Below are 17,627 nucleotides of genomic sequence, written 5' to 3'. Positions count from 1 at the left end.
AAGCAAAGTAAAATAACAAGAACCATTTAAATTTAGAAATTTAAGTAAATTAAGTAAAATTTGTAATAGCCAATGTTGGCAAGGTGGTGGTGAAACCAGTATTAATTCTGTACTGCTGAAGGGAAGGTGTAAATTGGTACAACCTTTCTAGAAGGCAATTTGGCAAGCATAAAATAATGTTCATATCCTTGACCCAGAAATCCCACTTCTGGGATTTATAAAGAAATATGCAAAAAGGAGGAAAAGGTCACGTGCACAGAATTATCCACTGCAGCACTGTTTATTAGAGTGAAAAGCTAAGAGCAATCTAAACTTCCCACAGGGGAATGGATACTTAGTAGCAGCTATTAAAACATTAATTATGAAAACTCCATAGCAACATGGAGAGATCCTTATTATATAACTAAATGTAAAAAGGGCATTTAAACTGAGGCTGCAACCGTATAAAAATAGGTTTGCAACAACAGGAACAGAAAAAGATTATACGAAAAGTGAGAATGCCTATGTTAGCATGGTGGGGTTATGAGTGACTTTTCATATTTCCAAACTTTCTATAATAATGTTTCATCATTTTTACAATAATCTGCTTCAAAAAGAAAAAAACCAGCTAAGTCAAAATAATAGTTACCTTCCTCATTATCGAAATCCGAGACATTTCCATTTGCCACATCTTTTTCCTTAAGGTAGTTTAGCAAAAACTGTTCAATGTCTTCAGCTGTGATGGTATTCTCACGTCCTTTCTCAAGAGCTTCTGGTCTTTGGCTCAAATGACTTCCCTTCTCCCCTACATTTTGCTCTTGGAGTTGCCCACAATCACCTGAGCCTGGGAACCACTGGGCTATAAAAAAAAAAACGTTATAATGATCACCTTGGTCAACTGACAATAGGTGTTAATAGTTTGTGTGTAGAATAAGCTCTTTGCCATGGCCTGCATGGCCCCTGCACAATCCAGTCCCTATCTATCTCTCCAACTTCATCTTCTAACCACTCCCAGTTGCCCATTAACTGGCCACCTTCTAGTTCCTCCAACGCATTAGGTGTTTTCCTGCCTTAGAACTTTTGCATCTGCTGCTCTCAGTATCTGGAATACTTCCCTCCCCACCTCCGACCCCGTCACATCTGGCTAATTCCAATACAAACATAACTTGCCCAGTAAAGCCATCTCGATTCCCCAGTCTAACTTAGGTCCCTTATATGCTGTCTTATACAGTGCCATGTTCTTCCCTTTCATATCAACTCATCACAATTTGTAAATTATACTTAGTTTGTGTGTACTGTTTAGCGTCTGAATCTCTCGTTAGACTCCATGCTCCATTGATCACCGCTGGAAATTCAATATACCCAGCACAGAGTGGGTACTCAAAATATACAGTGAATGAATAAATACACTAGACCAGAGAACACATACAAGTGATGAAATTCTCAGTACAGGATACATTACTCATTAGCAGAAGACAGGCTCTGCAGAGCCTTGAGAATGGACACAATCTCACATAAGTATTTCTGACATGAGAGAGACGGATTTTCTCTCCAAAGCTATTCCTTCTTCAGTGATGCAACAATACTTCTGATGTGTCACCACAGAATAAGCCTTAAACATCACTGTACCAGTGGTTTTCGAACTGTGCCTTGAGGAGCCCTAGGGCTCTGCAGAAATGTCTCGGGGTCACAACAGGGAGGTCAAGAGATAGCAGGCTAAAGGGGGTGGGTCCAGGGTTACTATCCCTTCTTTAACCACGGCAGCTCTAATTTCAACTATATTTGTATACTGGGTCCCCCTAAGGCTTCATTTCAAAAAGGCTCTTAATACTTAAAGAATGAAAGAACGAAATAAGCCCGCAGCCTCAATTTTCACCCTCCTTTTGCAGAAAGCAGAGAAAAAGTCTCTGATAACTTTTAGCACCTGCTAACCTCCTTTCCATCAAGGAGCATCTGCACAGAGTCCGAGCGGCAGCAGATGGGAGATGCCTGGTCAGGCAACTGGGAGCTGCAGAGAGCAAATGCTGAAGAGGAGAGAGCCTTTGATTCAGTATCTGGAGGTTCCTACATGGGGGGGTCAATTATGACACTTCTTCAATGGCTCATCCCCAGACGTAAATCAGGCCCTTAGTGTATGGTAAGGGATTGCATTTGCAACGTGTTAAAAGTCAGAACCCAGCATTTACACTGCTAAAAGTAGACAGGTTATGAAGATTATTTTCTAGATTTAAGGTTAGTGCCAGACATTAAAAAATCTTTGCTCACAAATGGATTTTAAACATGTGAAATGAAGCTCAACCTCACTCTTAATGCAAATTAAACTATAATAAGGTGCTATTTTTCTCCTATTAGATTAGCAAAGATCAAAAAGCTTGGTGTTGTACAGTGTGGGTGGGGGCATGGCAAAATTGGCACTCTCTTACATTGCTGATGGGAGTTTAAATTAGCACGAACTCTTTGGAGAGCAATTTGTTACTCTGTACCAAAAACTTAAATGTAATACCCTCTAAGCCAGCACTTGTCTTGGGAAATTACCCTACTGATATACTTAGACATGTTCAAAATGACCTACAAAAATATTCATTACAGCATTTTTTTGTGATAGCAAAAGATTGGAAACAACTGAAATGTCCACCAAGAAAGGACTGCTTAAATAAGTTATGGTGAAGCCACACAGTTGAATACTATGCAGCCACCAAAATAATGTGGCACCATCTCCAAGTGCTGATATAAGTGGCATGGATGCTTTCTTACTTAAAGATACCTTACTGTTTTGTTACAAATAATCAGACAACCAGTAGCTGGCGCATAGGAGTAATTTAACTGATAGCTTGTAGCCTCACAGTGGTACCAGTGCTTTTTAGTCAATGCTTATGAAAAACTCTGTTTATACTAACTCCATTTCCTAAAACATGTATTAGGTTCTTTTAAGACTTTTTGGAAGTTCCCTTAGACCACACTTCCACTCCCATTTTAAAAGAGTGACCAACAGTTAGACAATTCAATGAGCAAACAGAAATGCCAGCATCCAATGCTACTTTGATTCATGCATGACCAATCGACTCCACCTAAGTATTCCTAAGTACTGCTCACCATTCAGAACACAAGTGTTTTGGGTTATCTCAAAACTTTTGAAAAAGCTCTCCCCAACTTTGCTTCTTTTCCTAGGATGCTCTCAAGTTAACCTTACCCACCCTCATATTCCTTTCTGCAATGAAGACGCACCCCCACCCCGCCACCTTCAATTAAAAAAAAAAAAAATGCTACACAGGATTTCTCCTTGAGAGATGACCAAAGTCATCAGCGATCCAAGGCAATTCAATTTTCAAGGCCCAAATTGAGCTTTCTCCTGAGAGGATATATTTAATAGGCCTTTTCTTAATATATTTTTTAAATCTCAAATTAACATGTAGCATAGTTCCCCACATCACTAAAGGTAGAAGTCTGTACCATGGAAGCAGTCACAGTCTAAAGTGTGTAAGTAGTTAGCCAGTATGAGTAGAGTTTCCATGAGAGCAGGGACCAGGTTCTTCTTGGTCACTGCTGACATCCCAGTGACTGGTCCAGGATACAGGCCTTCCAAATGACTGCAAAATAAAATCTACATTTCTTCCCTTGGTCTAAGGCCCTGCAGGATTTCACCTTTCTAATTTTACCTTTATGGACCTCTCCACAATGACCTCTCTTCCATTCTCCAAAGACCCCAAGCCTTTTCTTCCCTTCAGGCCTTTGCAGCTGCTGTTCCCTTTGTCTGAAATGTTCTTAAAAAGCACAAAAAGGATGTGACAGCTCCACATGTACTGAGGGGCCCCTCTCAGCCTTCAGGTCTCAGCATCAGCGCTGCTTCCTTCGAGACCCTTCTTGACCACTTTTACTTTTATCCAAAGAGCGTATCTCTGCTAAAGTAGCCTGTCCCTGTTACTCTCTTGCATTAAGTTGCCTATTTCCTTCACAGTGCTTATTAGAATCTAAAATGAGCTTAATGATTTGTTTACTTGTTTATCATCTCTCTTGGAGCAGCAGGAAAGCTCCATGAGTTTATTCGTCTTGTTCACTGCTGTACCCTGATTACTTAGCATAGTGTCTGACATATGGTAGGCACTCCTGAATGAAAGAATAAAAGAACATTTACACTGCATGTGAATGTTCACAAATGAAGGAGTGAACATTGGAAATGTATCAGCTACAGGCCAGAGGACTGTCCCTGTTCCATTCACCTTCTGGGAGGAACTTTCTTACATGGTCTTGGCTTTCCCAGCTGACAAAATGAGATCGGTGACCTTTCTACCTACTTCGGAGGCTATTAGCTATACTGAAATAAGTATTGGAGCTATGCTCTTTGGATAAATGGGCTCAGGTATACAGCTCATTATTTTTTTTTCATTCAGAGACTGATTATTGAGTTAAGGAATTCTTTTTCTTATAGTCCAAAACTTTGCCATTTTAATGGTGGTTGACACCTTCAACAGACACCCAGCAGCATCAAAGGGAAAAAGAAAAACTTGAACCCCCTCACAGAATTAAAAAGTTAATTTTTAGACCTGCTCTGTCCAATATGGCAGTCACTAGCTACATGTGGCTATTCATTATTAATTAAAAGTAAAAGTTCAGTTCCAAAGTTACATTAGCCACATGTAGCTGGTGACTATTGTATAATAGATACAGAACATTTTCATCATCACGGGAAGCTCTATTGGACAGTACTATATGAGATTATCTGTGGACTGAATAATTCATGTTATAACTATTCTCCATTAGCATAGCTACTGCTAATTCTTAAGCATCATCAGGAGCAGCTCGGTATACTGAAAAGAACAAAATCACAAATCCTGACTTTACTCCTTATTAATTGTGTGACCCTGGCTAAGTAGGATCTCACTGAGCCTTAGCTCACCTTATCTGTAAAACAAAAATAATATTTACATTTAGTCTGCAGGGTTTATGTCCCTGGCACAGAGCAGGAGCTCAATATATGGCAGAGCTTATCAAAAGTATATAAGAAAAAAATAAGCAGTGGGACCCTACCATAACATGTGGGGCTGGACAAATTCAAATGATATTCAAATTTGAACAATCTCCAAATAATGTCCTCCATAGCATAATCACAAAGAAAAAAACAAGGTTGGGCAAACAAAGGTGCTATCCTGTTCCCCCAAATCAGCATTAAAAAGGCCTCTCAATGTACCTAATGCTGCCAGCAGGGCGTGCAGAACACTGACAAAGGCAGTGGCTCTCTTATCATAAAATTGGTCCAGGGTGGCCAAGACATCTTGAACCACATCTGCCACCAAAGGAAGCAGGTTAGCATCTGAGTTCTGCAGCATGACTTCCAAGACCTTTGGGGTATGGGGGTGCAGAGACAGATGACGTAGATTTAAAGAGATCCCATTCACCAAATAGTCTGAATTTTGATTGATCAGGTCCTGCACAGAGTTGTAGCCACAAGCATGGCAAATGTCCATCATGGTGCTGGCAGCTGCCTGGCTAATGAGCAGGGTTTGGTCTCCAGCCTTCTCCAGTACTGGATAGAGGGCTGACATCAAGAGCAAACGAAAGTCTGTTCCTAGTGCATACGCAAAGTGGCCAATCCCTTCCAACTGGATGCATATTTGCCAGATGTTGCTGTTCATAGAGCAGATAGTGGGACTTGGCTTTGAGAAGGCTGGAAAAGATGTAAGTTGGCAGGTGTATGCACCAGATGTGATGGCCTGGGGGCCTAATTGCTTCATTGTTAGCTCCTCTCCCATTTCTTCAGCTTCAATACAAGTGACCAAATACCAGTTTTCCTGGCTCATGTATTCTTCAAGTATAGATGTCACGATTTCTCTCAGTTCCTCTGGGCTTGTTTTAATATGTTTTTCATGAAGATTCTCCACCTCCAGCCCGGCAGCTCCTGTGACCAGTTCATTAAGGATCATGGCAGCTTGTTTCCGGTAAACTACGGATTCGTGGTATAGTTCCATAAAGTGATCCACAAGCAAATAAAGGTTCCCATAAAAACCAAGAAGCTGACAGACCTGCCGCAAGAGCAGGAAAACCCTCTCGTCAGTGAAGAAGCGGAAATATCGCCTCTGGATCTGACTCCACGGCTGTGCGGCTGTCTTCGGAGAAGTACTCAGATGACCAGAGTTCCAACGCCGCTCTTCAACAATCTTGATATCAGCTACATCTAATTCCAGAACTTGGATAAGCGCTTTGGAAAGGCGCTGGAGATGGGCCACAGAGTTGAGGACAAAGTTCACTTTGGGGCCCAAAAGCTTCAGATAACCGAGTAACAAGGAGAGAGTAGAGAATTTGCCCTGATCATCTTGGGAGCTCATTAGGCGGGGAAGAGATGTGGCAAGGGAATGTAGGCTTTCTGATAGGATGTCAGCAAAGGCTCTGCTGCCCACCACTACTTTCTCATCTGCAAAACGTCTCAGAACTTTATTGCACTGGGCCTGGACTTCAGGACTCTCATCATTCAGCAGGCCCACCAAAGCCTTCAGAAGGGAACCAGCAGATTCAACTAGGGACTGACTGCACTTCAAAAGAAGGAACTCAACGAGTTCTATTAGCTCTAGCCTCACCTTCCAGTGCGGGTGAACTGAAACACACTCAATTATCTTTTTAATAAGGATATTCAACTTGTCGCCAGTATTTTTCACCCAATCGGCTTCCCTGTGGACTATCAGCTTTGCTACTCTGTGCTCCACTGCAGGCTTTGCTTTGACCTTTGAGATTCTTCCGAGTTGTTCATCGGCCATGATGAAGCCCAATGTCTTGTAAAAGATCTTTAGGGAAGATACCACGATGTTGTGACCTTGTTTAAAGTCTCCTGTGATAATCCTGGTCAGTGCAGTTGAGATTCCAGGTAAAAAAGAAGCAAACAAGTCCCCTAACTGCTTTTCCTCAGGCTCATCCAAGGATCTGGAATGGTCATCACAATCACACTGAAAGAGCAGAACTTGTAAACATTTTAAGGCAGCAATTTTAATTTGCTTTGATTTCTCCTGTTCGGCTAGGCCTAACAGTAGAGACACGGCAAATCCTAAACGAGGCAGGATGGAGGGCTCATAAAAAGTCAGAATGATGTCCCCATAAGCCGAGTGCATTAATGTGTTGAGGCCCTGGATCACAGCCAGTTTCAACTCCTCTGACACGGTGGCAGGTTTTTGGGAGTTAGGTGAATACAGACAAGCAGAGAGTTCTGAAAAGAGTTCCTGGAGAAGTTCCTGTTCCTTCACACATGTTGAGGATAGGACAAACGTGAGGCACTCCACCACGCTCTGGATCAAGCGCTCTCTTTTGGGACCCGGGGTCTTCAGGGTAAATCGCAAAGGGAAGAGGATGTACTGCTGCAGTTCCTGAAGGGCAGAGTCACTCACAGCTTGTAAGCGTGCCTGCAGCTGCTCCACGTTCTCCACTGTCTGGGTCTTTGTGAGCTGAACACAGACGGGACGTAAGACGCCAAAGGCTTCCTCGGGAGTATCAAAAACTGCCATTGTGCAAAAGCCTTCCTTTCACTGAGGAAACATCCTGCGGGCTGGAGGAAAGCAACTTTTCAGTAAAAAAGGTCAAACTCAAAGCAAATACAAACTGAACTTAAATTCTTTCAAAAGACATGTAGTGGGGACCTATGTGCCAGTCACAAGATACTAGAGGAGAAATGGAACTGAAAAGAGATGGTCCTTATTCTTAGGGAGCCCCCAGTTTAGTGAGGGAAGCAGGTATATAGTTACAACACTGTAAAGAACCAGGGTAGGCCCATGTTTACTGTCCTAGTGAATATGAAAGATCCATATGTCATATACTAGGAAAGCCAGGATGGGTTTCACGGGAAGACATTTGAGCCAAGAATTGAGGGAGAAATGAATAGGAAACTGTGGGCTAGTCTAAGGAGTTTGCATTTTAGCTTGTAGTAGTAATGGAGAGCCACTGAAGGTTTTATCTTTTTTAACTTGAGGCATAATACACACAGAGTAAGATACATTAGTCTTAACTTACAGGGCAGTGAATTTTTATGTATGTTGAGAACTTGTAACTACTACCCAAAACAAAATATAGAATATTTCTGGCACTCTGGAAAGCTCCCTCATTACCTTTTGCAATAAATTCCTACTTTCCCTGCCCAGAAGTAGCCACTATTCTGACTTGAATAAGTATGGATTAGTTTTGTCTGTTCTTGTGATAAAGAAGTTTTAAGCAGGGGGTGATATAATCAACTTCATGCACTGAAATGATCCACTGGGAGCCAGTAATATGGAGAAGAATCAGAGCTGGGTGAAGCTGAAAACAAAACAAAGTGAAAAAGAGTGGCCAGAAAAATGTGAAAACCAGGAACAAACATTATCACAGAAATCATGGCAGAGGAGAGATTCAAACAGGATGGAAAGATGGACGGCAAGCAGGCATGCAGGCAGGCAGTGAAAGGAGATAGGTTTATGGATAAGTAAAGGAGCTGAGCAACTTAAAATAACAGAGTCTCTTTTCTCTGTGAGGAGAAAGTCAAAGTCATGGGCTGGCAGTGAACAAGAAGGAGGGTAAACAGAGGGCTTGAGGAGAGAAATAAAAGTCTCAAATATTCCCTTTGGGAAAGCGGAGCATGCTGGGAAGACATAAAAGTGTGGCCCAAGGGTACAGAGAACTGAGCTGAAGCTGGAGACCATAAATGTGTACAACTGTAAAATGCTGGCATTGGATGGAGGCTTAGAGACCATCTAACCTGGTGGTCTCTCTCTGTCTTTTTTTTTTTTTTTTTCAGCTCTACTTGCTAGGAGGGGCGGGGGGGGGGGGTCCTAAAAAGATGATGACAAGAAACTGTCCTCAAATCCAATGAACTCTATTGAGCTCCAGTGACTAGGGCTGACAGGCAAGTGATATCTGGTGGGTGTGAGCAAGTCATGCTAGGTCCAGAGAGAGCTGGTGCTGGATTGTCTCCCGAGATCAGGAAAGGGCTCCAGGGCAACTATCAGGCTCCAATACCCTGGAGAGAGTCTGGTCCACAGAGCTCCATGAACCTCTGCGAGGAAGGGCAATGCTAGTATCCATGAGACTTTTTAAAGTGGTACCTCCTGATCTCTGTGACCCCAAAGAAGCCAGGTGAAGAAAGTAGCTTAAATCTTCCCTATCCTAGGCTAGGAAGATGCCATGTGTAGATAACAGAAAGCTTGGCTGGGGACTACTAATGCCTCATCAGCACCAGTTCACACACTGGTGACCCAGAGGCTGCTGTGCCATCCCCTGCCTCAATCATTGGTAGTTGGAACAAGAGAACAAGAGAAAGATAACCACTTAATGGGACCTAGTGGTCAGAGGTATGAAAAGCAAATACAGCACCCCTGAAATGGCGACTCTTAGATTAACAGAACCACTAAAGTCTAAAAATGAAGTTCGATGACAAAAGATATTTCATTAGAATTTTTAAAACAGGATTTTTCACACCCAAAAAAGCTCAACTGATGGGGGTCAGGGGTTGAGGGGATGGGATGGCTAATTGCTGAGATCCAGTTAGTGCCTGGAAGATCAAGTAGAGCTACCTTAAAACTCTGAGCAGAAATACAAAGAGATGGAAACTGTGAGACCTGGAGGACAGATCTGGGAACCAACATGTAAATAGCTGGGAATTCTAGAAGGAGAAGGAGGAACAGATGGAGGTGCTAAAACAAATAAATTAACTGAGACATTTTCCTGGGCTGCAAAAAAAAAAAAAAAAAAAAGGATTTATCTGGAGATTGAAAAGACTAAAGGATACACCTAGTAACATTCAAGTAACATTCTCATAGACTAAAAGATCGAGAGAGAAATCACATGCTTTCAGGAAGAAACAACAAGTAACATATACATATATATAAAAGACTGGCTTTGGATTTCTCATTTGCAACAATGAAGTATTAAGTAATGGAGCAACAAAACTGTCAGTGGAATAACATCTACTGGCTGCAAATGAAGGACTGTGGCCTCCGAACCCTATATACAGCCAAGATATTCACCTGTCAGGGTGAAAGGACAAAATGCAAAGATTGAGGAAGGTATCATCCATATACCCTACCAGAGGAAAATGTCTGAAAAAGGACTCCATTCACATAACAAATAAAACAGAGAGCTAAAAATGGAAAGATGAATGAAAAAAGAAATAATGCTGAGAAATTCTTATTTCTTTTAGCATGGAAAACTTTCTTCAAATAGAACGTTTTAAGAGGAGGCCCAACATGTAAAACAGATAAAATCAGAAGGTATGGTTAAAGCTGGGGTGAAGTTCATGGCCTGGGGCTCTGCATTCCTCACTCATGTCAAGAGTTTGAAGAGGTACCCTGAACTATGTTCTTAGATTATATGACAAAAACTGTAATAGAGCTAATAAAATGGGAACATACAATATGTTCAAAATTGAAATTATATGCTCTTTCTTCTATATTCTCTTTGTGATTTATGGTCTTTGCCTAAAACAGAGAACTTAGGCTATGCTTTCTTTCACCTCCTTCTTAATTCCACCATTCTCTTAAGTTTCATCAATTCTACCCCTTCGACATATTTCAAATCTGCTGATGATAATCATTTATTTAATGTTGGACTGACTGTAACAGTTTCCTCTCTGGCTCCCTGCCTTATTTACTTGCCCTTCTTGAATCCACATTTCATGCTGACATGTAAGTAATTTTTCTAAACAAAAATCTGATCGCTCTTCTCCATGCTTGAAATTCTTCAACTGCCTCCATAGCCTGCCTAAAGTACGAACACCTTTTACAATGGCTTACAAGGCTCTTCATTATCAGGCCCCTGCCTATCTCACCAACCTCATCTCTATTGCTTTACTCCTTGAACTTGAAACTGCAACCATGTTAAATTTATAAAACTTACAATTTCCCAAACAGCTGATGCTATTTCACATTCACCTCCTTTGTCCTACCACTGTACACACCGCTGTTACAGTATTTAGCATGGTGTATTATTTTTTATATGTTTGTTTTACCTACTTTAGACTCGGCAATCCTATACCTAGAGCCTAAAAGGGCATCCGGCACCTAACGAGCACTCAAAACAACTATACAGATTCTGCTGTTGAGTAGGATATAGTAGGGTGTGGCAGGCCAATACTTCTGCTGACAATTAGAAAAAGCCAGATAAATTGCAAAAAAAAAAATCATTTCTTAAAGCGTCAATTAGTTGTGGAAGCAACATGATGCAGTAATACCCTAGTGAGGGGTGAATGTTCAGTGTGAGTCAACAATCAGTAGCTGTGCCCTACTAGGGCATTTGTTGGTCTTGGACAGAAGCTCAGGATTACAGTGTAGCCCAGGCCAAGGGTTAACACTGAGGAAAAAGAAATCATAACGATTTTAATGTGGTCATGTAAGACTGGGGCAGGGGACAAAACTGCAGTCTTTAGGGATCTCGAAATACATGACTTCTGGGAGACAGCTGCTGCTGGGGGACAAATGACTGAGAAATGTCCAAACAAATGAAAGAGATCAACCCACAGATTCAAGAAACTCAGCAAACCCCAAGTCGATGATACCAAGAGAAATACACAGATACATTATAGCCAAACCACTGAAAAACAAAAATAAAAAGTCTTAAAGTAATGGAGCAATAAGACGGGACAACTTCTCAACAGAAACGATAAAATCCAGAAGACAAGAGGTGACATCCTTAAAGTAATGAATGAAAATAACCACCAACTTTGGATTTTACACCCTACAAAAGATCATTCAAACTGAAAGTAAAATATAGATGTTTTAGACAAACAAAAACTGAGTGAATTTATTGCTATCAGGTCTGCACCCAAGGAATAACAAAGAGAAAAAATGAACCTAACCATAAGCATGGAAATGTAGGAAGGAATGAAGAGCAATGTAATAGGTCAATATAAAAGAATATTAACTGAACAAAACAATAATTATATGTCTTTTGTAATTTAAAAATATGTGTGTGTACGCATATACATACAAACATACATACACATGTATATATACACACAAAATGCAAGACAATGATGCACAAAAGGTGCACGGCGGGGATGAAAGGAACTTAGTTGTATTAACCGTCTTAGCAGTAGTGGGAAGTGGTAAAACAATTTGTATTAGACTATAACATGTCAAGAATGCATGTTGAAATCTAACTCCAAAAGAACTGTAAAATAATATATATCTAATAAGTTCAGAGAACAGTAGAAATGGGAAAACAAATATTTTGATTTATCCAAAAGAAGGTAAAAAATGAGGAAAAAAAAAAAGCAAAACTGGTGGGTCAAATAGAAAACAAATAATAAGTTGGTAGACAGACGCCTCGCTGAAACTGTGATTACATTAATTCAGAGTTTCTCAACAGTGGCATTACTGACATTTTGGGCAGGATAATTATTTGTTGGTGGAAGGCTATCCTGTCCATTGTAAGATATTTAGCATCTTTGGTTTTGGTACCCCATGTGTCGGTAGCACTCCCCCAGGGGTGACAACCAAAAATGTCTCCAGACACTACCAAACGTCCTATGGAGGGCAAAAATCATATCTGGATGACAACCATTGTTGTAGAGTCAACATTTAGAAAGATTTTTGTAGAAAGTAACAAGATAATTCTAAAATTGATATGGGAATGCAAAGCACCTAGAGCAAAGATAATCTTGAGGAAGAATTATTTTTTAATTAACTAATTGATTAATTGATTAATTAATAGTAACATTGGTTAACGAAATCCAGTAAGTTTCAGCTATACATTTTAACAGTAAGGCATATATATACTTACATTGTGTTCACCTCCCATAGTTGACATTTCTGTCTGTCAGCACATATTTGACCCATTTTACTCCATCTACCTCCTTTCTCCCTGCTCCTTCCTACACTCTGGTAACCACTAGTCTCTTGTTCATGTCCATGAGTCTCTGTTTGTTTGTCCTGTTCCTTTGTTGCTTTTAGGTTTATATCCCACATATAAGTGATATCATGTGATTCTGAAGAATTAAATTGGTAAGTTGTGGTAGTGTAAGTTTGTATACCATCTGATTTCAAGATTTACTGTAAAGGTACAATAATTAAAGGCAGTGTGTTATTAACATAAGGAAAGACAAACTGATTAATGGGACAAAAGAGTCCAGAAATGCCCTCACATATAAAATAGAGAGTCTGTTTACAGACTCATATACCTGACAAAAGCAGTAACTAAAATGAACTGGGGAAAATGTTCTTTTCAATTAAAGGTGCTATGCCACTTGGCTATCTATATGAAAAAAATATGTATTTCTTGATTCCATCTCACATCACATTTAAATGTGAAATGTAAAACAATAAAGCTCTCCAAAGAAAACAGAGAACATCTCTGTGATATTAGAGTAGGCAAAGATTTCTTAAGCAGAACATAGAAAAGGGCTAACCATAAAAAAAATGATAAATTCGATTACATTAAAATTAAGAACTTATGTTCATCAAAAGACACCATTAAGAGAGTGAAAAGACCCATACAGTCTGGAGATTTCCTATATATATATATATATGACAAAACACTCATACAGTCTGGAGATTTCCTATATATATATATGACAAGTAAACCAATGAGAAAAACACAGTCCGACAAGCAAAAGGACTTGAACAGAATATCACAAAAGAGGATATCCAAACAGCCAATAAACATATGAAAAGACATTCAACATCCTTAGTCAGGAAAATGCAATTTAAAATCACAATAAAATACACCCATTAGGCTAAGCTGGAAAAAAGGAAAAAAAAGAAAATCAGAATACTAGGTGTTGGCAAGGATATGAAGTAAGCTCAGTATAAATTGGCACAACTACTTTGGGAAACACTTTGATGGTATCTATTATTCTAAAGGTGAACATGCATATATGTATGCTCTATGATCTAGTATTTCCACGATTTTATATATACTCAACAGAAATGCATAAATAAATAAATAAATGTGTTCTGTGATATACTATCCACAGTTGCCCCCAGATACTACCCAAATGTCCACCTATAGTGGATAAATTATGGATATAGTAAATAAATGGATAAACTGTGGTACATTCTCTCAATGGACTACTATACAGATGAAGATTTACCACAACTGAAGATCTTCAAAAGAATGGGTTACAGGCTCAGAAATATATAAACTAGCTTTCTCTGAGGAAGACAGTATAACAAATTGCTACTTTGACATGACTATAAAAGGCAATCATATACCTTTATGGGATGGCAATGAAATCACACTTGTGTGACAATATGTCAATTACAGAAGGAACTGTTTAGAGATTTAGAACCTTAGAAGTCCTAGCTTCTATTCCTATAAAATACAACTCTTATTACTTAAAGTGGTGGTGCTGCTAAGTTTGATGTTGATCTAACTGACAGCAACAGGGGCATTCTGTCCCAGAAAGTGATACTGGAATGAGGATTTCGAAACAAGCTGATTCTCTGGGTTAGCAGAAAAAGCCCAGGGCTCAACTGTGGCAGACACAACTGAATGAACATAAGCCTGAATAACCAGTTCTTGACTGCTGATGGCCATCTAAACCTTTCCTAGTTCAGTGTACGTCAACTGTGGTCGTGGAAAGCAGACACTGGAGAGATCAGGGAAGAGATCAGCAATCACAGGGCATAAGTAAACCTCTTCCCTCTGGCAACCTCCTCCCCTCCTCCCCATCTCTTTCTGCCTTATCACAGGGATGGGGTATGCGAGATCCCTGGGCCCTGACATACAGGTGGTGAAGACAAATGGGACACTCTGTACACAATAAGGTGCTCTACTTTACAGACACTTAAAAGATAAGATGGTAGATCACAAGGTACTTATATGATCAAGAAGTGAAAGAAAAAAAAGTGCATAAGGAATCTGGACCAAGAATAAAGACCAACAGGGAAGTATTCGTGGAGGGAGGAGAATCTGTGTTGGGGTTGGGGGACTAAACACTTGGGGCTGTGTGGGAAGGCTGCTCAAAGTAAAATATCTGTCATAAGCAAAGGCCAGAAGGAAGCAAAGTTATAGCACCTAGTAAGGCAGGGAGAAAAGATACAGATGCCATCATGGTGAGTGAGCCACACCTCACCCAGGTGTGACATCTGATCACTTTCTCAGGGCTTTTGCATTTGCTGTTCCATCATATACCCTCATGGCTCACTCTAAGTTCTTTCAGGGCTTTGCTCAAATGCAAATTCTGGATGCCGCCTTCTCTGATTACCATTACTTAAAACTATAATCCATTCTCATGCTCCCCAGCCCTGACACTATCTCCTTTCCCTGCCTTCAAAAATTTCCTATATAGCACTTAGCACCATCTGTCAAACCAGATTATCCACCTATTTATTTGTTTATTGTCTCTTTCTCCTCACTAGAATATAGGCTCTATGAAAGCAGTGGTATTTGACAGGTTTGTTTATTGCTTCTGGCACAGAGCAGATATTCAGTAAATGCTTATTGAACCAACAGCCATAGTCCAGGTCCGGTTCTCTCATTGGTAGAGGTTTAGTATCAGTTATGTCTGAACTGGATTCTGGGTTAAAAAATGCCAAATTCTCTTCTGTTGGGGTGAGTTATTCCCATAGGTAGTTGATCTGATCCATTAGGGAGGATCTTGCGAGATGCATTCTTAGGAGGGGAAATCATAGCTCTAGATTTTGGCTATATCCAGGATAGGAACAAATGAGTATAAGATCATGAATTTGACAATCTGGGTGGTTTCTAGTCCTGCCTCTTGTACCACCTGGCTATGTGATTTCCATGAATTTTAGTTTCTTCAACCTCAAAAAAACATGGTGGATAACTTCTAGCTTTGATTAACCAGCATATAGATAAGAAGACTGAGTGTAGATCCAGAGACAGGAGTTCAGACAATGAGAATTCCCAATACAAGTTCTTGAAGAGAAGGAAGAGAATTAATAATATTTGTTGAAAAAAACCACCATATGCCAGGCAATGTGCATAAAAATTCGTTTTTTTTTATGTATGTAATTTTTTGTACATAAATTCCTCAGCCACAAGCTGAGTAACACAAAGCTCAAAGAGGTTAAGTGATGCCCACAGTCACACAGTAAACAACTTCAGACCTGAAATCCGTCTAAAGCCTGTGACTCCAAAAACTGCATGTACTCTTTCCACTATACCAGAAGGTCCCAACCCAACTGCTTATTAGAATCAAGGGGAACAATATAAGTACAGATTTTTTGCTTCCACACCAGAATTACTGAATCATAATTTATATTGGGAAGGGGGGGGGGAGATGGTAGGTATGCCTGGGAATCTTTATAAGTTCACAAAGTCCGATGACCAGCCAGCTGTGGGAATCCTGTACCGTATACACTCTACACACTCCTGTCTTCTGAAGAGCAAGAGTCAGGTGATGAGAGAGGTACTTGTGCAATAATCCATCTGGCAGTAGTACTCATTGTACATTGGAACACCACTTCCTTGGGTTAAAATGAATGGCTTATTTGTGTGTCTCTCCGATAGAACTGGTATACTTTTTTAGCATTGCAGCTTTATTGTGGTTTTTCCAGCATCTGGTACAGTGTCTGCCAAGAAGTTCCCACTCATTGTTTGTTTAATAAATGAATAAAAGTTGGATAAACATTAAACCTACAGCATACTCTGAGGTTTTGTAGCTTCCTACTCATCCCTTTTTCTACCTAGAAATGTTCCCTTAGCATATACTATGTGCCATATGCTGTGCCAAGCTCTTGCAGAAGGACTAGAGATACAGCGTTAACTAGAGGGTCTAGCCCTGCAAGAGGAGAGAGTACTGCAGAACATGAAGTATACAGAACAGAAAGTCGATGAGGGAAATCAAGACTTTCATATAAATCCTTCCAGAAATTACTCTGGGCTCACTTCATACTTTACCGAGCCCTCTACAGCAGTGGTCCCCAACCTCTGGGCCACAGACCAGTACCCATGTGTGGCCTATTAGGAACTGGGTCTCATAGCAGGAAGTAAGCGGAGGGCAAGCAAGTGAAGCTTCATCTGTATTTGCAGCCAGTCCCCAGCATCGGCTCCACCTCAGATCATCAGACATTAGATTCTCATAGGTGCACCCATCCCTGGTGTCAAAAAGGTTGGGGACCGCTGCTCTATAGAACAGTTGTGAAACACTGCCCTGTATTACACTAAAAATAGATAAAACTGACAGTATAGGTGATCCCAAGTATAGGTGGTAACTTCGATATTCCTCTCTCAACAACTGATAGAACTAGACAGAAAATCAGCAAGGATAACAGAAGACCTCAATAACATCATTAGCCAACAGGATCTAATCGACATTAACAGAATACTTCAACCTACAACAGCAGAATACACATTCTTTTCCAGTGCTCACAGACCATATACTGAGTAGATCATATCCTGGGCCATAAAACAAACTTCAACATTTTTAAAAGAAATGAAATCATACAAAGTGTGTTCTCCAACCACAATGGAATCAAATGAGGTCACTAACAGAGATAACAGGAAAATCTCCAAATACCTGGAAACTAAGCAACATGTTTCTAAATAATCCATAGACCAAAATGGAAATCTTGAGGGAAAATTTAAAAAAAAAAAAAAAAAAACCACCCAAAACAGGGAAATAAATGAAAATGAAAATACAACAAAATTTGTGGGACAGCACTACAGCCATGCTGAGAGGGAAATTTATAGTACTAAATACATATGTTAGAAAAGGGGAAAAATCAATATTCTAAACTCTC

General features: G+C 40.2%; 1 protein-coding gene across 4 annotated transcripts in view; it reads right to left on the bottom strand.

The window, feature by feature from the left end:
- TTI1 (TELO2 interacting protein 1) overlaps positions 1 to 17,627 on the bottom strand; it is a 72,790-nt gene that overhangs the window by 51,777 nt on the left and 3,386 nt on the right. For all 4 annotated transcript variants that reach the window (XM_036229425.1, XM_036229422.1, XM_036229424.1 and 1 more), the window contains exons 2-3: positions 5,165 to 7,504; positions 629 to 838 (exon numbers count right to left, since the gene is read on the bottom strand). In XM_036229425.1, coding sequence (XP_036085318.1) covers positions 629 to 838; positions 5,165 to 7,463 — 2,509 coding nt within the window. In that variant the 5' untranslated portion in view covers positions 7,464 to 7,504. The remainder of the gene's footprint in view (positions 1 to 628; positions 839 to 5,164; positions 7,505 to 17,627) is intronic.

The sequence above is a fragment of the Rousettus aegyptiacus genome, unplaced genomic scaffold, assembly GCF_014176215.1.
Source record: "Rousettus aegyptiacus isolate mRouAeg1 unplaced genomic scaffold, mRouAeg1.p scaffold_m13_p_12, whole genome shotgun sequence".
Classification (NCBI taxonomy): domain Eukaryota; kingdom Metazoa; phylum Chordata; class Mammalia; order Chiroptera; family Pteropodidae; genus Rousettus; species Rousettus aegyptiacus.
The sequence above is the reverse complement of the archived record's forward strand: the minus strand, read 5'-3'. Positions and strand labels throughout refer to the sequence as shown.